The sequence below is a fragment of the Solenopsis invicta genome, chromosome 7 (genome assembly GCF_016802725.1).
Source record: "Solenopsis invicta isolate M01_SB chromosome 7, UNIL_Sinv_3.0, whole genome shotgun sequence".
NCBI lineage: Eukaryota > Metazoa > Arthropoda > Insecta > Hymenoptera > Formicidae > Solenopsis > Solenopsis invicta.
In genome coordinates, this window is record NC_052670.1 from 2,933,982 (window position 1) to 2,956,084 (window position 22,103).

The 22,103-nt window shown below is 32.4% G+C and overlaps 2 protein-coding genes and 1 long non-coding RNA gene across 7 annotated transcripts in view; 2 read left to right on the top strand and 1 right to left on the bottom strand.

The window, feature by feature from the left end:
- Positions 1–22,103, bottom strand: part of LOC113002982 — a 54,081-nt gene that overhangs the window by 26,329 nt on the left and 5,649 nt on the right. The gene's annotated exons all lie outside the window — the stretch shown is intronic.
- Positions 327–5,421, top strand: LOC105199902. 2 transcript variants are annotated; one of them, XM_011167211.3, is made up of 8 exons: positions 327–692; positions 1,527–1,653; positions 1,818–1,911; positions 2,336–2,451; positions 3,032–3,265; positions 3,415–3,617; positions 4,589–4,654; positions 4,743–5,421. In XM_011167211.3, the coding sequence occupies exons 1-8, from the start codon at positions 647–649 to the stop codon at positions 4,898–4,900; spliced, it is 1,044 nt and encodes a 347-aa protein (XP_011165513.2). In that variant the 5' UTR covers positions 327–646; the 3' UTR covers positions 4,901–5,421. The 2 variants fall into 2 exon arrangements, with proteins under 2 accessions (XP_011165513.2, XP_025986155.2); XM_026130370.2 differs by lacking the exon at positions 3,032–3,265 and having other exon boundaries at positions 536–692; positions 4,743–5,154.
- On the top strand, positions 7,223–14,169 carry LOC105199903. Of its 4 annotated transcripts, none has more exons than XM_026130372.2 (8): positions 7,223–7,395; positions 8,452–8,578; positions 8,978–9,071; positions 9,348–9,463; positions 10,246–10,479; positions 10,633–10,839; positions 13,528–13,593; positions 13,679–14,169. In XM_026130372.2, the coding sequence occupies exons 1-7, from the start codon at positions 7,371–7,373 to the stop codon at positions 13,547–13,549; spliced, it is 825 nt and encodes a 274-aa protein (XP_025986157.2). In that variant the 5' UTR covers positions 7,223–7,370; the 3' UTR covers positions 13,550–13,593; positions 13,679–14,169. The 4 variants fall into 4 exon arrangements, with proteins under 4 accessions (XP_025986157.2, XP_011165516.2, XP_025986156.2 ...); XM_011167214.3 differs by having other exon boundaries at positions 10,633–10,835; XM_026130371.2 differs by having other exon boundaries at positions 7,225–7,395; positions 8,452–8,554; positions 9,019–9,071; positions 10,633–10,835.

The following is a 22,103-nucleotide window of genomic DNA, read 5'->3' on the forward strand; positions in this document are numbered from 1 at the left end:
TTTATATATGGAGAGAGATGGAAGATAACTACTCAGCAAAGTTACATGTAATACAAACGAGTGTGTTATGTAACAATTACATCGTTGAGTGAAAAATTACTACTAACATTTATATAACATGTAATTGATGTTTGCTGGATATCTGTTTGCAACGGCAACTGGAAAACTTTGAACACATTGTATCTTTTGACACTTCGCTTTCTGTCTCGGCAAATATCAAATGACGTCTTAATAAATAATATAATTTAACCTGATTGCTAGAATGTCACAACTGTTTGCAGCAACGTTATCATGCTTGAACGTCCTATAATAATTATTTCGATGAAGCAACATAAAATTGTTTTATGATCTGTAACTAGCTAAATTTTTAGATCCTGCGGTAAAATTGTTATTTTCGTGTAGTTGTGTGATTCGCTACGTGCCTTTCGCGCTAATAAATGGACATAAATTATAAGCTCAAATGTTTAAAGGTCACACAATATATCTATCAGAAAGAGGGGGAATGAAAGCTAATGAAAGATAACATGTAAGATTTTCTTCAGTGTGAAGCAAGTTACACTTGGCAATAACACATTCAATCTACAATTTAAATACTATATAACGCGCATTGTTAACATACAATTTTTCGTTGATTGTCACTTTTAACATGAACATACAAGGAAGTGAAATGAAGAAAAAACATATCGACGATGGTAAGATTATATTTTAATAAATTAAGTATATAAATATTATATAATATATAGAGGAAAAACATAATTTTTTAAAGCAGTAGATCTAAGTTCCAAAAAATAAACCTTAGAGACAAAAGTGTGCTAAAGCAAACGTGCTATATGAGATTATGCATTAAAGATAAAAAAGTTTTAAAGATAAATTAAAAACATTAAAGCTCGATCGTTGATCGTATGTAACTCATGTAACTTATGTGACTCAGAACGGAAAAATAATTACGTTCTATACATAAACACGAAATATAAACACATATATGCACTACATATACGGAAAATAACACATCAAAAAGTTAAAATTTTTCCAATGTATAACGTTACCTTTTATTTTAGTGCAGCTTTTTTGTATTTAAAATAATTTTGAAAAAGTTAAAATATATTAAAGAGTTCTATTTTATTATAATTTTATATATAAAAGCAAATATATTTTTTCAAGTCGACAGCTGTTAAACGTTTGGTTATCGCTTAAGTGAACACAAGTCAATTTCATATATCTATATCAATTTTTTATTAATCACATAAACAAAAGGGGAGTTTTCATATTATTTTATAAATATATTACAAATATTATATTGAAAGATAGTTTAATGTATACTGCAAAAATTTCCTTTATGTATATTCTTGCTTTTGATATTCAAAATCCATGATGGTTATAGTTAGGAGTTTAAAATAAATGTTTAAATTAATAAACTTTATTTGTTCATAACTTTTCAATAAACAACCAACGAATTAAAACCTGTTTTAACTTGTTACTCAATGCGTTTAATAAGCATTTCACATATAAATTTTAACGTATTGCAGTTCAAACAAAAACAGTGGATGAACATTATAAATTACTCCTAGAGAATAATGATGTGATTGATCCAGAAGCAATCGATGTAACATCCAATGATCTTCCAGATTGGTACGATGAAAAATTGTATAAAGAGTAAGTACCTACGTTAAGTGTTGAAATTTCAACAAATTTTTATAAGCTCGATATATTACACAAGTATCCACGAAATCTATGCAAATGAGATATTTATTTTCAATTATGCAATAATTTTTTTAGTACTACCCATTTTTATCTTTACTAATTAATTTAATTTTTAGAGCACAAAACTATTATAAACGAAACATCATGTCAATTGGAGCAGCAAACATAACAGGACTTATTCTAACATTGTCAGTGATGACAATACTGAAGGTATTAAAATTTTGTACATTTATAAATTTATAATATACATTGTAAAAAACGTTAAAAAGAATTAAAAATAAAAAAGTCATAAATATTTATTTTTATATGGTAATGAAAATCTATTCTACATATTTTAATTAAATCGTAATCTCAACATTAAAGAGAATATATGAAAGATAATATATATATATATAATAAGATTAGATTAATAATATAAGATTATATTATAAAAAACAAACATTTGACCTTTACTATGCCTACGTTCTGTTTCACGCATGATGCGTCATGTATTATTTGTTTAATATTCAGTGAACAATAAGAATAAATGATACGTTATGCGCATTATGTGAGAAACGGAACGCATCCTATATTAAATAATACTTGTATTGTTATAAATAACAAAATATTATTTACCATTTTATATCTTTAACAGGTGATTTTGTACACAAAACAAAGTAATTCGGCTTGTTCAGCTTTTAACAGATATATGAAAACTGCATTGCATACGCACAATTTATATACGTGCGATCCAAATGACACAAATTCCAAGTAAGCTTCTTCAACTCGTGTAGTATTTTATTCAAATTTCCATTCATTTAATTTTATTGTTCATAAAAAGATTAAGCATTAAAAACATATCATAAAATTGTAGGCATATCTTAACTCTAAAACTAAGGAAAAATTTTCAATGAACAACATATATGTCATTTATTCTTGAATAATAAAACAACATATATATCGTTTATGAAGATTTCGCAAAGATCACATAAATTTAGATGCAGAATTGTAAATTTAGAAAAAAAACAACTATACTTTAAAAATATACTCATTAGATCTTAACTCTTAAACACACTAAGAGGTCTGGGAAATCTTTCTGAAAAAACTTTACTTCCGTGTCATTTTATTTTAGTTGAGCAATGAAGTTGATCAATCATAACGGTCAATAAGAGAGACTTTAAACTTTTTTTTTCCACTTAGCCCAAATCTTCTTTCTCATTCCGTCTTCACACAGCATGCGATTAAAATTTTAGAAGAATTTCTAGTAATGTGTTTAAAGGTTAAGTTAAAATTTTAATGAATATTAAAACTCTTTACCCAAGAAGAATTATATTTGCACGACCTTTGCTAGATGGTACAAAACAATAAATGTAATTCGTTGGCGTCACAAAGTAGTTACTAGAAAATTAAAAAGTGCTGGTATGGAAGAAATTTCACAAAGAGATATGGTACTTACACAATATGGTTTTGCGGGATACGTTTTCATTGCGCCTAAGTATTTTGGCTTGTGCAATACATTAGAAGAAGATGAGGCATTTAATCATTTTTGGCGTGTAAACGGCTACATGTTAGGAATCTCTGATAGGTAATGCATAATTTCATAAAATAATTTTTATTAAAAAGGCTTAAAATCCAAGTCTAATATATTTTATTATACAATCTCTATTATTTTTTAAATTTGACAAAAATATGTATTAATTTTAAAATTCAACTTTTATTTGCTCTTATCTGCAGTTTAAATTTGTGCCGCAAAAACGCAAAAGAAACCGCTGAATTATGTCAGAAGATCAAAGAACTATATACATCTTATTTGAGTAAACCTTCACCTGAGTTTGATCGTATAATGTCAAATGCGATAGATGGATTTTCGTACATTGATATTACCATTAACAAAGATATTTTTTTGGCAATCGTCTATGAATTACATGATCTCCCATGTAAGTATTCAATTTGCACTTTAATTATAAATATATTTTTATTTCAATAATTTTTAATTTTTCTTCCTTTGTAAGTAATATTTTTTATTCTAATTTTATTTTACGTATATAATTCAAGTGTCAATAAAGAAAGAACAGTTATTTTTATTGGATCAGAAATTGTTAAAAGTCAAATAAAGTAGTCAAATTAAGTTGTATATACTTTTTATAGAAAAAAAGGTACATCAAATTATTATATACAATATAACTTTAATTTTATAATGCTTATAAAATTGTAATTACAATGTATAGGGTGGTCCAAAATTGTCTAAAATATTTTAAGCGGTAATTCCCCACATTAATTCAAAACAAAAATATCGTGTGATCATATGTGCGAAAACGCTTACAATTAAAATTATCAACTGCAGTAGGTTTGAATCCAACCCAAGGTGGATCAATGACGTGACATGCTCCATTAAAGGTTCTAATTAGACAGTTTCAGCACATAATGTTAATATCCACTTCAAGTTGAGTTCATTCAAAAACGCTATTAGTTTAAAAAACATAGAGCATAACAATTAAAAGAAAAATTGCATTTTATGCAAAAATTTCGAAAACTATCGAATTATTCCTCAAATTATATAGAGACTTTTTTGTTGATTCGTTTCATTTATCGTAATAAAATTTCAAATTTGAAATTAATCAATGGCGTATCTTTTTTATCGTAAAGAAAAGATCTGTTTATCCTTGGATCCGCTCCTGATAGAGTAAAAAAAAAATAACAAATAGCTCTAAAAGATGACCATATCCTTGAAATACAAAACTTGAAGAAAATAATTCTAGTAATTATAAAAATCTTTCATCTTCAGTTTAATAATATTTCCGGTTGTCAACAAGAATTATTTAGAATAAAATTAGATGTCTTTAATTTAATTACTTTACATTTAATGATACAGTGTACAAAATTTTATCAAAGATAATTTATATTTCAGATCAAAAACTTCGATGGTCTACTTGGTTAAATATAAAATATCGTAAATTGATAATTTATCTTTCTTGTAAGTATTGTATAAACATTTGTGTTTAATATTTCATTGTATCAACGTATTATGCATTAAACAAATTATTGTTTACTATAATTTTCAGGTGTCCCTTACATCAGAACAATAATAAGAATTTACAATAACTTTTTGGCTTCATTCTTGCTTTGGAATTTGCAAAACTTTCCCATACTCGCGTGGTTAAAATTTGGGAAGAATAATGTTCAGCTCAATTTGTATCCGAAATATGCTAAGCTAAAATAATAAAACTTTAAATTGATGATTTATTACGTTTAAAAACATAAAACAAATGTTTTTTTCTTAACATATTTTAACTTGTTAGCTCTGACAAATTGCAACAAAGAATGTATATAAAAATGGTAAATGGTAAAAACCAATTAATTCTGTAAACCATAATATCTTGCTAGAATGTATAGATGAGGTGAAAGAATGTATAGAAATTACTAAAATGCTAAATTGTTTTATATAAAATAAAACATTCATCATAAAATAAACAAGTTAATTGATTTCTATTCTTTTATTCAATTTTGTAATATAGACAGTAAACATCGATACTCGAATTCTCGATGTTTATTGTTGTCGCTTTTTCGATATGCTGATTGGTTCTCATTCAGCACTTATTTCGACTATGTGTATTGAGAAGTTAACAGTGTAATATTAAATTTATAATTTGTATAAAATTACAATATGTAATATCAAAAATTCTGTAGCGTACGCGTAGCGCGCGCCTTTTTTGTCTAGTAAAACATAAAGTACATAAACAATATTTAATTGCTGATATTAACAAAACAATTGCTGACAAAATACCGGATATAATGAGTGCCGTGCATCAAGAATTAATATTTGTATTAAAAGATAATTAAATTGTCAACTTTTTATTATCGTTTTATATGCTCTTTTTCTTACATTACTTTTTATTACATTACTTTATACTACTTAAATATACATGAGCGTGAAGCTGGCAGCCAGACCTAGCAGCCAGCCAGAGACGAATAGGGTGCCGGGACCCCGTAAATAAAAAGTGATTAGAATTACAAAAAAACAATTGCCAATGTTACGCTCAAAGTAATAATAGATACGCCATTATTTCAAAGACAAATCATTGTATTAGTAATAAAATAAAATAAACTAATTATTTAACAGTTAGATATGATAACAGTAAATACCAAAGACAAACGCATACCCGTAGAGAGTCAAAAAAAATCACAGACACATCACTCAATGAGCATAAAACGACGGAGTAGCGACCGAAGCGATGACGGCCCTTATTGTTTATTTAAAAAATTAATTAACAATTTCACTCAATAGCAGCCAAAGACGTACGCATATCCGTAGAGAGTTGAAAAAAATCACAGACACATCTCTCAATGAGCATAAAACGACGGAGTAGCGACCGAAGCGATGACGGCCCTTATTGTTTATTTAAAAATTGTTAATTTTTTAATCTACGGACATGCGTACGCCTTGGCTGCTACTTGAGTGATATTGTTAAATAATTTTTTAAATAAACAATAAGGGCCGTCATCGCTTCGGTCGCTACTCCGTCGTTTTATGCTCATTGAGAGATGTGTCTGTGATTTTTTTCAACTCTCTACGGATATGCGTACGTCTTTGGCGGCTATTGAGTGAAATTGTTAATTAATTTTTTAAATAAACAATAAGGGCCGTCATCGCTTCGGTCGCTACTCCGTCGTTTTATGCTCATTGAGTAATGTGTTTATCTGTGATTATTTTTTACTCTCTACGGGTATGCGTTTGTCTTTGGTATTTACTGTTATCACATCTAACTGTTAAATAATTAGTTTATTTTATTTTATTACTAATACAATGATTTGTCTTTGAAATAATGGCGTATCTGTTATTACTTTGAGCGTAACATTGGCAATTGTTTTTTTGTAATTCTAATCACTTTTTATTTACGGGGCCCCGGCACCCTATTCGTCCCTGGCTGGCTGCTAGGTCTGGCTGCCAGCTTCACGCTCATTAAATATACGCATTTTAAAAACAGATATTTTTATCAATAATCGTTAGACTTATTGCTGTCTTCTCATAATAATTTATTTTAACGTCTGTTAATAACAGATGTATGCATCTTATAATATAGATAAATAAATTTTGCAAATAATCCATTTGTGATCGTGATAAAACTTTTATATTTTCATTTAAATACGTATCGTGAATGTGCCTATGAGATTGCACATAAATAATTTGATGTTTTACCTCATTTATAAAGATAAAAAAAGTGTTATTCTTAATCGTCTTGTATGAGTCCAATGTACAGTTGTATTATGTACAGAAGAGAATCATTTATACTATGACCGTCCTTGCAACTTTACAATCGCATTATAGATGCCGCATACTACTTATTAATACAACAAAAAAATTATTTGAAAAATTTATTGTTTACTCAATTACATGGCCAATATTATTAATTAGAAAATGCCATAACGATTTCTGGATAAATATAATTCAGACATCGTCGGGCACTTCATAATAAATTTTTACTGGGGAATTGAGATAAATAGAAACATATAGATGTTTGTAAGGATAAAACGAAGGCCAGGAAAAATATTAATCGTTCAGTAGTTAGTATCACAGTAGCATGCTTGGCAAGAACATATGCAAGATTAATCTAAAGCCGTACTTTATATAACGCGCTTTTATAGAACAATTTTTCGATGATTGTGACTTTTAATATAAACATACGAGTGAAATGAAGAAGAAACATATCGACGATGGTAAGATAATATTTTATAGAGTTAAACACAAATTAAATACACGTGGAAAAAGAAAAGAATGATTGTTTAATGGAAACAATGGATTTAGTTTCAGTGAATAAGTTTTAGAAAAGTGCTAGAACACAAAATGATAAAACTACACTTTGGAGATAGAACATTGTGAATTGAAAATTGAAATTTAAAATCACTCAGACAGTTATATTTTTAATTCATTTCATTTCGATTGATTAAATTCTAATCTTCAGTTCATAATTCTCAATCTCCAACGAGTAGTCTAACATATGTTTTAAAAGTTTCTTTAGATTAAATTGAATAATTTAATTACAATTAAATTATTTACATTAAATTTATAAAATAAAATAAGCTTTTCAAATTATAAAAAATTTGACTCAAATGTGCTTTATATTATGCTTTTTATTATTATCTTGCGCTGAACGTCGCAGTAATATATAAATAAGTTTCATAAAAATATTATAAATGCTATCTCATAATATTTTATTATAGTTATCTCAGTTGATAAAAATTTTGTTTGTTTCAATTGCTAAATATGCATTGATAACGGTAACATCATTCAAAGTGGTGAACAAAAAAATTACATTTTGCATATCGACACCAAATGCACGCACGCACGCACGCACGCACGCACGCACGCACGCACACACACATGTATGTATGTATGTATGTTTGTATGTTTGTATGTTTGTATGTATGTATGTATGTATGTATGTACGTGTAGAAAATGTCATCAAATTCTTAATTATTTTTGCAGTAGGTATACAACATTTATATTTTTTATTTTGAAAAAAATTGTAAATTTATATTATAATAAACACGTTAATACATAATATTTTGTAAAAAATATAATTAGGTTGGCAAAAGAGCCATGTCGTTTTGTTTTCTATGTAAATACAAGTTTTTGCTTTGTATGAAAAATACCTTTCATTTACATACAGGAAGAACAACATGATATTTGTGCTAATTTAATATATTGTATAATTTTTTGAAATGTCCGATTATCGTTCCAAGTATAAATATTAATATATTAACGCATTGCAGTTCAAACACAGACGGTGGATGAACATTATAAATTACTTCTAGAAGATGATAGTGTGATTGACCCGAATGCAACTGACGTAACATCTGATGATCTTCCAGATTGGTATAATGAAAAATTGTACAAAAAGTAACTAGCTACGTTACGTTAAAGTGTTGCAATTCCAACAAATGAGTAACAATAATCATTGCAATGATTCATGATATAACAGTAAAAAAAAATTCTTTTTCATATAAGCATAAAAAGACATCAAATTCGAAAAGATTAATAAACATATTATAAAAATAGACATACAGAGCTATAATAATAGTATTTCATTTTAGTGCTACGGTTTTAAAATATTTTTGAATATTTAGTGTTACATTGTATGTATAAACATAAATGATATTTAAAAAAGTTAAAAATTTTTATAAATTCGTATGTTGTACAAGTATCAAAGAAAACTGTGTAAATCAAATATTTATTTTCAATTACAATAATTTTGTTCACCCATTTTATATCTTTAAAAACTAATGTTTAATTTTTTAGAACTCAAAACTATTATAAACAAAACATATCATCAATTTTAGTGGCAAACACAATAGGACTTATTTTAACATTTTCAGTGGTGACAATACTAAAGGTAATGAAATTTTATACGTTTATAAATGTATGTTTTAAGAATATATTTTAAAAATAAAAGTTGAAAATAATTATAAATAATTGTTTTTATTTAGTAATAAACAATGTTTACGTGTTTCGATAAAAAATTTCTTGAAGATAAGATTATCTTATAAAATAAGATTAAATTGAGATAAGATTATCTTATAAAAAATATTACCTTTGAAAATTGACTACATTAGATAAAATTTATTGTAAAAAATAACAAAATATTAACGTTGAATTTTTTTTCTAACAGGTGCTTTTGTATACAAAACGAAGTAATTCCATTTGTTTAGCTTACAACAGATATCTCGAAACTGTATTACACATACACAACTTGTATACGTATGATCCAAACAATACAAATTCCAAGTAAGTTTTTTCAATTGTAGTTCTTTACTCTTGTAATATCTGTTTATTAAATTTTTCATTGTTTATGATATAAAATGTAAGTATTAAAATATATCACGAAATTGTAGCCATATTTGAATTCATGAAACAAATAAAAAAGTTACAACCATATTTTTATTTACAGCATAGATTATAGACAAAGCAATTTTTAAAATTATATACAAAAATCAATTTTTGACAATTGTTAGGTACATGTACTAAAGCTGTTATTGGTAATGATGGAGCTTATTTCTCTATCTTCTTTTTCTTCTACATTATATCTTTTCGTTTTATTAAATGGATAACTGTGCCTTTACTGCTAAAATCAAATACACAAAACTTAATACTACATTTTAGGTGCAATACCTGTTTCATCAAAAATCACCTAAAATAACAAAAAAAAAAAAATATAGGCTAATCATTTTGAAATGTCGTTAAGACCGACGACAGACGTTAAAAAGATGTGACTATAACTTTTAATATTTTACTAACAAGACAATTAATAACAATTTAATAACACACAGTAAAAAAAACTTTCATATATTAATTTTCACACATTAATTTTATATATTTTATATATAAAGATTTCGCAAAGATCACATATGTAAGTTTAAATCAAAATTACATACTTAAATGTATATTTTTAAAAAATTATAATCGCGCTCTAAAAACATATTCTTTGAATTAGCTAGTAAGTTAAAATTTTAATGAATATTAAAACTCCTTACACGAGAAGATATATAATTACAAGCGATTTTTGCTAGATGGTACAAAACAATGAATGCAATCCGTTGGCATCACAAAGTAGTCACAAAAAAATTAAAAAGTGCTGGTATGGAAGAAATTTTACAAAGAGATATGGTACTTACACAATATAGTTTTACGGGATTAGTCTTAATTGCGCCTAAGTCTTTTGGACTGTGCAATACACCAGAAGAAAATGAGGCATTTAATCATTTCTGGCGTGTAAATGGCTACATGTTAGGAATCCCTGACAGGTAATAGATATAATAATGTTAAAAGATCATTTTTTTAATATCAGGTTTAAAATCCAAGTCTAATTTTATTAAACAATCTTTAATTTATAAATTAGACAGAGATATGTATCAATATGTATACTACTTTTATTAATTATTCATACTTATTTATAGATTCAATTTGTGCCGCAAAAACGCAAAAGAAACCATTGAATTATGTGAGAAGATCAAAGATTTATATGCAACTTACTTGAGTAAACCTCCACTTAAGTTTGATCATATAATATCAAATACGATAGATGCATTATGGTACTTTGATATCTTGATTAATAAAGATGTTGCCATGTCAGTCACATATGAAGTATGTGGTCTCCCATGTAGGTACTCAATTTTCCTTTAATATATATTTATTTTTATTTCAATATTTTCGAATTACTTCTTTATAATTAACACCTTTTTATTCTTCTTGAGTATTTAACTTTACTACATTAGTAAAGCACTACTACTTTTATTAAGTCAGAAATTTTTAAAAATCAAATATTATAACTAAATTAACCTTTATATATATTACTATAAAAGCCCGAACTACGATAAATCCTAAGATTTTCCAGTAAAACCTAAGATTTACCAACTCTTAATGGTAAAAGTCCAAACAGTTCTGTGATCATCGTTCATTTCGAACTTTTACCACCATTCACTTGGTAAATCTTAGGATTTACCGACATGAGTTGGTAAATGTAAGGATTTATAAAAAAGGGACGATTTTTTCGGGTTTTATTATTAGAATTTAGTACATGCTAGGTTTTACCAGTGATGGCTGGTAAATGTTGCTTTTGGGAATAAAACAATGAGTACTTCTTAATTATTTATTTCAATTAACTATCAGTCAAAACCTTACACATTTTTATGTATCATATGAGAGTAATTATTAATCATTTATATTACTAATCAGTCAAATCCTTACCTATTTTAAATTATCTTTATTTGGTATTTTTATTTATTAATTTTTAGTAACTAGTCATTTTAAAACATCTTTAAAATACTTCTAGAATAGTAAAAAATAACACAAATAAAATTATCTTCTTACAAACATAACGCTTGCAGACTGCCCATGAGTACGAGTACGATGCGCCGAACACGTTATGACATGTCTTTTTCAACATTTACCGTGCCTTTGAAGTAAATCCTAAGATTTACCAAGTGAATGGTGGTAAAAGTTCGAAAACAACGATGATCACAGAACTGTTCGGACTTTTACCATTAAGAGTTGGTAAATCTTAGGTTTTACTAAAAAATCTTAGGATTTACCGTAGTTTAGGCTTTTACAGTAACATATACATCACTTACAGCACAGCACGTAACAGCACATGGATCTGGAAGACATGCAACTTTAAGTCGTAACTTTAGTTTCAATTAACATTTTTCACACAAATTTTTTTTTAAGTAAACGTTCAGAGCCTTAAAAATGTGACAGTCTAAACGGCATTGCCAAAAAATAATATATTGTAAAATTAAGAAGGAAAATAAAGCAAAATAATGATTTGTAAAAAAATCCATTTTTTTAAATTAAATCTTATTTTCGCAACAAAAAATTTTTAAGGACTTATAATATAGAGGTTTTTAACTAAAGAATGATACTTTAAAAAAAAATTACATTTTATTTCTTTTAAAATTGTCATTTCTTTTCAAAAATAAAATTATATAACAAAAATTTAATAAAAATAAAAAACTTTATTTTTGTGCCGTTTGAATTTTAGATGAGTTGATCAACGTCGTGATTGACAGTGGAGACTCCTATCTCTCTCTCTCTTTCTCTCTCTCTCTTCCAACTCGAACTTTCTATTTCATTTTCTTTTCATACAGCAAGTGATCGAAATTCGTGCGGAATCTTCCAGATCCAGTGATGTGTTAAAACATTTTTTGTAAAAATATTTTTTGTAAAAAAAAATTATCAAAATAATTATTTTGTCATACATGTTTCAGAAATAAACGGACAAATTTCAAGAGTATATTCGATTCAATGTCACTTATAAAAAAAAAGTTATAAACTTGGGGTCATTTTTTATTAAATAAATACAAAAATGTTGACCATATTTGAAGAGATGGTGTTGCTCTTGTTACAATATATTAACATTGACAGATACTACGGCAAATTACATATTGTTGGAAAAGTGACCTCAACAGTCTATAAAACAAAAGTTGAAAGCCATTTGAGTTATTTATAATCCTTTTTCATAAGCAAACATGAGTTTCAAAAAAAAGAATATTTCCATTCTATGTGATTATAATGTATGAGTTTTGGAAAAGAACTAGTAGAAATAGTAGATGCTGTAAAAATATTAGGAATTTTTCGAATTTATTACAAATTTCTTTTACAACATCCATCATTTTTCATTCTCTTTTGTTTCTTTCCGAAATTCGTACATTATAATCACACATTATTATTCTTTTTTTACTAATTTTTGTTGACATAAAATAGTACTGTAAATAACTCAAATGGAAGCAACTTTTTGTTTATAAATAACTCCTGAGTTACCTTTCTAATATAATTTTTCATAATATCTGCCAGTATTGACACATTATAATAAGAATAACGCCAATAAAAACCAAGACTTTTGCATTGATCCAATATTTACAACGGACTTTGTTAAAAACAGTTTATTAAAACAATTATTGAAAATAATTTTTTCTGCATCAATGCATGCCTTACATCGATGTCTTATGAATAAATCAGGAGCCGTGTAAACCATGGAGTGCCAATTGATTCCCATTTGCCACTCCATCAATCGATGTAATTATTATTAAGAAAGTTTTTTTTGTAGATGAAAAGTATGTATAGCGTTTTGACTCAATCTTTTTCATCCCTTCAGTTAATAGAATATGTTCTTAAAATTTGGACTCCTATTTCTGAAACATCTCGTATACAATTTCTATGTGGTTTTAAAATACTTGCTGAAGCATGACTATTATATAGAACAAAAAAATTACATTTTTTATTTAATTACTTTCATTGTACAGCACTGATAATACATTATGCAAAATTTTTATCAAAAATTATTTATGTTTCAGACAAAAAACTTGGATGGTATAGTTGGCTAAATAAGAAATTTTGTAAATCAATAAGCTATCTGTATCGTAAATATTGCTCAGATATTTGTTATTTAATATTTTATTGTATCAACACAATGCGATGTGTTAATTTGCTTTTTGTCTTTTTCAGTCGTTCCTTATGTCGGAGCAATATTAAAAGCGTTTATTTACTGCATCATTATATTCGTATTTTGGAATGTGCAAACCTTTCCTGTACTTGCGTATTTGAAATTTGGAAAGAATAATGTTCGTATCAATCTATATCCCAAACATTAAACTTTAACATATTTAAATTAAGAAAAATGGCTAGTCGGTCAAAAGTGAATCTTAGTGTTCAATAATAATTTTCAAGAATAAAGGGCTCTGTAAAAATACTTGTAGACATCAAAATTATTAAATTAACCAGCCATTTAATTTGTAATATTACATTTCTCGTTCTACTTAACAGCTGTGTTTTAAAGTCCGGCAAACCTACGGCGCGCAGTTTGAATAAATAAATAAAATTGTAAAAATAAAAATTATTCAGCACTAAGAACGGTTATGATATAAGCCTGTTAACTTTAATTTCGTCAGTGATTTCGATGTAATTTATTATTAATTAAATTGATTCAGTAACTGCAAGTCGATACTGACTTTGTCATCAATAATTATAATTTTTATATATGCAAGTAAAAAGTAAGTGAAAGCATTCTGAGTATTCTAATTTAGAGTTTCTCTAGCAATTAAATTTGTATTTATTATTCAATAATGATTGATTAATCAATAAATATATGTTGTATTCAAAAATATATAAATTAATCACGTTTTGAAATAAAATTTCTTACAGAAAAAGCTTATAAAAATAAAACTTTGCAATAATAAATTAATAATTAATTAAGATAATATTAATTTATATAACGCTTCAGATTATCAATTGAGTCAAATGTCAAATCAGATCTCTCAATTACCTTCTATCGCTGCAAGCAAAAATACGGTGAACATATCCACCGTCAGATAGCGTTGCAAGTCTCAATGTGCAATATTGAGTTATAAAAAAAATCTCCATATTTATTATATTTTATTCCCGCGTGTGATTTAATCTCGGACTTTTGTATAATTTTTATTACAAAGAGATAATTAACTTGTGCCAATTGCATGCAATGTAAATTTTTTTCAATAAAAAATAAAACAAAAATTAACATAAAATAAAAATGAAATTTACGTGGACCACGTAGTCACAGCAAGGTGTCACTTTCTTTTTATCACACATTTCTCTGTATTTTGTAATAACAACGAATCTCACGTTATCTCACGTGGCAATTCAGGATTGCCAAGTTTCAAAGAAAAATAAGAGTCATAACGTTCCCATAATGTTTCACGAATAGCTGTTTACGAGATGGTCAACGGTTTGATCTTATCAGGATAGACCACAGTTTCCTGTCCAGGAATAATTACAAATCGTACCGCAAAGCGAAAGACGATGATACTTAACTGTATGCTCAGTTTATTATCACACACATACAGGCACGCACGCACGCACGTACGCACGCGCGTGCACACACGCGAACCTATTATTTGTACAGCGCTTGTATTTTCCATAAAAATAATTCGTTACATCTAAACATAATGACAATTATGTTTAAACGCGAAACAGCTGCTATAATGGATTATCATAATTACAGTTCTTATTATCTACTATAAGTGCAATTCCATATCAGTATTCCTTTCTATTGTGTTCAAACAGATACGCGATGCAGACTTAACAAACAATTCAGTCGTTTCATATAGTACACAGGATTCCCATGCAACGCGAAGTCTCAAATCAAGTCATTAGACATCTTAAAGAGGTTTTAAAGACACATTTCCAAAAATAGTTTTAAAAACGACTCATGACCCAATTTTAGACTTTGTGCTATTTTAGGCTTTAACAAACAAGTTGATATGGATGGGATCCACTGAAATCATAGAACTCCCCTGACAAACTGAATCACTTTTCGGCTCGGAAACTTAATCTTCGTGATTACCATATCATCCTCGGTACCAGGATTATGCATTGTAACCGGGCAGTCTGCTCTTCCGCAACGCATTACGTAATAACGTTCCGTAAAGACGTTCATCATCGAGGCGATATCCTGCGCATGGAATTTCTTCCTCGTTTGTCCGTCGCTGCCGACCGCGAGATTCCCGATGCGATCTCGGGCGGTCCCCTCGGCCGTAGCGTATCACGGAAGATGATTTTTACGTGGCTCGCGTGATTCTATGCAGGTCCGCCGGCGTCTTCGATTCGAGCTGATTAAAGCTTCGCTCGCGTGCAAAGTAAACCTTCGCACACGTACGCACGTGGAAAGAGAGAGAGAGAGAGAGAGAGAGAGAGAGAGGGAGGGAGGAGGGAGGGAGGGAGGGAGAGAGAGGGAGCTAGAAAGAGAAGAAATCCCCTCGGCGCTCGTGCAGCGCGCGTCTCTCGCCCGCATGTGCATTTACACACCGATAGACGCGCACTCGTATACACACACCTGCTCTCTATCTATCTCTTTCTCGCTCTTTCTCACTCTCTTCCTCGCTTTATGTGGACGACGACGACGACGAAGGAGTATGTAACGCGCGCGGGTCCAAGTACATAATACACAACCATATATCCTTCTGTCCCGCAGCTACTCTCCCTCGACCCTGTCGCCTCTTCTCGGTTCCTCTCCACGTTCGTTCCTTGGCCGCCGACCCTTTCCCTCGGCCGCCCGGTATCACCCAGCCCCTTTTCGCGGCCCTCCTCGCCGCCGCCCGCCGCCGCTGCCGTCGCCGTCGCCGCCAGCACGACCTAAACGAGATGACTCGCCGTGAGGACAGGACGGCGGAGAACGGGGAAGAGGAAGGTAGAGGGTAGAGCGCGGCCGCGGTGATGAGGGGGCGGTCGGGATCGGGGACGAGGATATCAAGCAGAGGCCGTCCGAAGTCCGGAGGAGAGAAGGAAGAAGCCGGCCCTCCGGCCCTCGCGTAGCACAAAGAAATCCGCGCGCGCGGCCGACTTCTTAAAGCTCGATCCATACGCGGCGACGACGACGACGACGACGGCGACGGCGGTGGCCGATGGCGACGCGACGTTCCTCCTCGCCTCCGCGAAATCGTTTTGCGCCGCTGTAAATTGCGAACGCGCCGCGCCGTATCGCTCGCTTCCGTCGCCCCGCCGCCGTCGCGCCGCGCCGCCCGCGCGCCGTCCCGCGTCGTCATTGCTCCGGGAAATCGAGAAGAGCGAGAGACGGGAGGGAAAGGGCGGCCCGCGCGCGTTAGGACACCCTACGGTCACCCTATACGTCGATACGTATTTCCTCTGGGGAATGACGCGCGGGGAGTCACGTTATTTCGAGGAGAGCGCGCCGGGCCGCGACGGAAAGCGAGCGGATATAAGAGCGACGGAGACGGGAGCGTATTCATCCGTCGCGTTCGTAGGTCGCACGAAAATTAATAGCTCGACCCGTCCCGCGTAGATGGGTCTTGTCTTTTGGCGCTCCAGAGGGGATTAAACTCGTGAAAAATGAAACGGCAGGATATTACTCGCGACGGGGTATTTTTTATACCCCGATAGGAAACGTGTACGGAGATTATTAACCGACTTCTTCGGAACGTACGCGTCGTTCTGCCGTCTCGTACGTCTCTCTCTCTTCCTCTCTCTCTCTTTCTTCGACAAACGATGACGTCCAAGCTGTATTTCACAAAACAGTTCGCTGCCGCTAAATTATGATGTACGATCTTCGAGCGGCGAGACCGCGTATTTAACGGTATCGTAATTGCCGACGTGGCCGGCGCGAATTCGTCTCGCGCGCCGACTCGCTTGGCAACGCGTGACTCTGGCAGCGCCCAATTTTCATCGCGCGACCTTACGAACGACTCGGTCGCGTATATTAGAAAACGTAAAAAATCGCAGCTGCCTGCAGCGCGTCGCGTGCACGTTCCGTGAGGCATGAATAAAGTAGACGTTACTTCGCGTTCGCCGCTGTAGAACCCGAGGGAAGAAAATTCACTTCACCGAGCGCGGTATAGCACCGAGGCAGAAAACGTAGACGTTTCTATTTTCACAAAACAGATTATTCACGATTAAGCGCGCCGGCACGATTCCGGCCGGCAAAAATATACGTTTATATGTATATAAAAAATATATATATATATATATATACACACACACATACACATCTACGTAAATATATATATGTATATGTATATATAGAAAAATATATACACACACAGACATTTATATACATGTAATATATATGTATATTTCTATCTCGCATCGCGCTGCATTAGTCAGCTTCGCACGCGAGTTACAAATAGGATTGCAATATCGACACTGTCGGGTATCGATAATGTTAGCAGCAATATTGGAGGGAAGTATCGACGCAAGCGTTTCGCGCTGAAAAGAAAGTATTGATAACGACTTGCATGTATAACGCAAAACATATATTTGGACTAAGTGAAGCTTATGAGAAGGCTCGCTTTAAACTTTAATGTCACGTTTAATGCGACATCCTTAAATAAACGCATGAAAGGTTGTGTACGATATTTAAATGACGGTACTGAGAGATACGTTCCAATCGTCGTGTCTTCAGCGTTGCTAATCACAGAGATTGCGATTAAGCGGATGCATTCGTTTGCAATATCGTCGACTTGCTAGATTTTACTTTATTAAACGGTCTTTTTTTATTAAATATTTATTAAACGATACTATTTCGCTAAGGTTTTCACGGCGATCGCGAAAAAGATTCTTCTTCGCGTGGCGACAGATGGAGGAAATGGCACCAAGTGCGGCTACGAGAGCTGTCAATATCGCGATCGTGATCGATAAACGAGAAACGTGAATCTTTGGATCTATCGCCGCTTTCTTACAACAGCTTTACTCCGACGTCCTCGCGGTTAATGAACAGATTAACATGTTATCTTATAAGATAAATGAATTACGCAAATAATCTACTTGCGTTCGCGACAAGGTCTTCCATTTCGACACACGTACACGGAAAGAACAATTTTGCTGAAATACAGATCTAAAAATAAATATGTAAAACTATTAAAAAATTTAACTTGGGCATTCAAGTCGGTTGCTAAAACATCAAAACTTTTTGCGACTGTGTCATCACGCTTGAACGCCTTACATAATAATTTTGATACGACAACATAAAACTGAAATGTATCTAACTAAATCTTTAGATATTTAATAAAATTGTTCTTTCCGCGTAAATTGTAAATGCCTTACAACAGCGTATAAATAATTTCGGCAAATTAAACGGAAAATAACGTCTCTATCTCTCTATCTCGTGAAATATATGAAGTCTGTGATAAATGTAATTATTTTCCTGGTAAGATTAATTATAATTTCCGGACAATACGCATGTCTAAAAGACGTTTTTTAGTCGGTCCTTAAGGCGTCTGTTAATGTTGTCTGGAATTATTTATCGTGTATTAAAAATTAATAGATTAAACTCAGGTGCACGTCCTAAATACATATGTAATCGGAAGTAAATCATATTTATAATTAAAATTAAAAGTGTACGTTTCGAAATTATTGAATTTGTATAAGAATGGGCACAGTTTCAAAGTTTTCCATTTCCCGTTGCAAACAGATCGTCACCTTCCGCCTTCCTCCGCTATATGAAATATGTAACGTAATCTTGCGCAAATGTAGTGAATTAACTACGGATATCCTCTCTCTCTCTCTCTCTCTCTCTCTCTCTCTCTCTCTCTCTCTCGCTAGGTAGCAGGATTTCTGACAAAGGACGTGAGTTATAGCGGAGCGAGGAGCGTTCCTCGCAACATTCTGGCAGACATCTCGCAGATGTTTCTGCGGCGATCACGCGACACAGGAAATTCACGTTACCCGGTAAGAAGAGAACCGACCTGTACAGGTGTGTAAGAAATTTCTCTACGAGAAAACGTGCGGCCCGCTTTAGTGCGAGAAGTATATATTGTCATCTTTTATGTCAGCGGCTTTACTGCCGATAAAGAACTGAATTGGTACCAGCATCGGCGTTATCATTAGTGGATACAGGCTGACATACTTAAGATAACGATAGGAAAAGAAGCGTAAAAGCAAGACGCCCTCGAAATCGTTCTCCTCGAACCTATCGGCCGACTAGCAGCGGCATCGCGTCTCATATCCGCTCATTACGCGGTCGCGAACGGTGAACGACGCGGCGAGCGAGTTTCACGCCGGCGAGAAGAAAGTCCGGTGCTATAATCTCTCGTTTCTTTCTCCTTTTCGTCTTTTTATATCCCAGCTGCGTGATTCGCCGCGTATCTTTCACGCTGCCAATTGGGTCGCGTCGGGCTGCGAAACCGTGCGCTTTGTGCGGAAAAACGGCGGAGAGCCGTGCGACCGCGCGATGCGTTATACCGCTCGCCGTTCCGCGGCAGGTGCCTCCCCGGAGATCATCGTAAAAAAGAATTCCACGCGACTGGTAGAGGAGGAAAGACAGAGAGAGAGAGAGAGAGAGAGAGAGAGAGAGAGGGACAGAAGGAGAGAACGGGCATTCGTTAGGCTTTCACGAGTTGGGGCTAGATAGTAGCCAACAAACACGACGAGTATTGCGTACGTCTTCGACGCGTATCGCATCTATTCGGGCGACCACGACGACGACGACGACGACGAGAGGCACCTTTTTTTCTTTCTCCTCCGCCTCGTCACCCTCCCGTCGTGCCTCTGTGCCCTGTTCGCTTCCCGCGTGTCTTACCTTCCTCTTTTCCTCCCGTGGATCCCAATCCCTCCCCTGCTCCTGACCCTCGCGTCTCAACCGTCTCTCGTAAAGCGTTCCTCGCCTCTTTCTCTCTGCTGCCACACACCATCCCACGCCGCTCTCTTTCTCTCTCTCTCTCTCTCTCTCTCTGCCTATCCTTCGCTTCTTTCTTTGCGCGTCGTGCGGTTCACGGGCTGCGCTTGTACGCGACCAAACGAGAGCTGCAGCTCTTTCTCCGGACGGGAAACGACCTGACGCTCCTCTTTCTCGAGTCGATGCGTACGACAAAGTGCGCGAGAAGACGTTAATAAGCGTGGAACGATAGAACGCTTTCACAGAGCTGCTCGATCCCCGGGGCTTGCACGTCGCGTCGGTCTTTAATTTTCCTCCCTCAGGTTTTCGGCTAGTATTTTTGAAGGGAAGGCATTAGTTAGCGGTACTTTCGTTGCTTTCACGTAGTAAGAAACTATCTGATTACTAATAGCACGATCATCTTGGCAAATCTCTTAGTATAAAAGACAATTCTTACCAAATTGAGGATTTTTGTTCATCGGCATCAAACGATCTTGGATTCTTGATAAATAAAATATAATACAAAAGCTTCAAGATGTAAAAAAGTAATCATAATAGTAATAAATGATATTTCGTAAATATCTTTTGAGTGTACAAATTAATTCGGTGTCTTTGCATTTGAAGCCTCATAATTCTATTTTAAAATTAAATATTTTCTCGCCCTTTTGCGGTTTGCAACTGTGGATCTCTACGTTTTCAAAACATCGTATGCTTTGATGTATCAGATGATGACACAATTTCACAAAACAGCAGAAAACACAATCGACGATTTTATTTTGTAGCACAACATTCAACTACATGTTGCAAAGAAGACGAGAGCTCTTTGAGTTGGGAAATTTTCCTTCATGCGGAAAATTTTTCCCCAGAGTCTTTGATACTCATAATTGATTCTTATTTAAGACTGTTTTAAGTAGCATCTTAAGATATCATCAACCAATTAGAGAGCATCGTATTAGCAGACATTACTTAAGGTGGTTTTGAAATACGAATTGACTATGAATATCTTTTCGTCTTCAATCTACCTCAGTCTCGTTAAATTTATCACTTGTACTGGTCCAACTCGCTCCAACGTCATCTGGCTAATATATTAATTTTAAGCCAGCAAAAAACATCCACAAAAAGTCTTGAAAATTTTATCGACTCAAAACGCCGAAACTACTTGATAGACAGTCATAGAAAATAACGAAAATTATTCCAAACATTAAACCTCGATTTAATTTTGCGAACAAATTCAAAATTTTTAATTTGAAAAAAAGCATTGAATTATGTGCACCTAATATTTGTGACGTTCAAACTGAGGATGATTAGAACATTTTTCAAAACATTAAGAAAATTATGAAAAAATTGCAGATTGTTTTATATTGCATTTGAAAGCAGTAGAAAAAAATTAGATGACAATGTTCTATCTAAATAAAAAGTTATTTCAATAAAAAGTAGATATGTGCTCTAATGAAGGTATAATTAATAGTGAAATAATGAAAAAATTCTCAATTTCTTAATTTAAATATTCAAAATGATTTATGTAAAATTTCATTGCGATACAGAGATTCAGTTCTGTAAAATAAACAAAATTTATTTATTTATTTATTTACAAAATAACTAAACAGATAATAACAATAAAACTTTATATAAATTAACTTAAATATTAAAGTACGTACACAAAAAAATCGAGATTTTTCTTAATATTGTTAAAAATAATTTAATTTCTAATAACGAGCAGAATAAATAAAAATATAATCTTCACACAACTTTCACATGTACTTTATTCGAAGTGTTAGCATTAACACATTT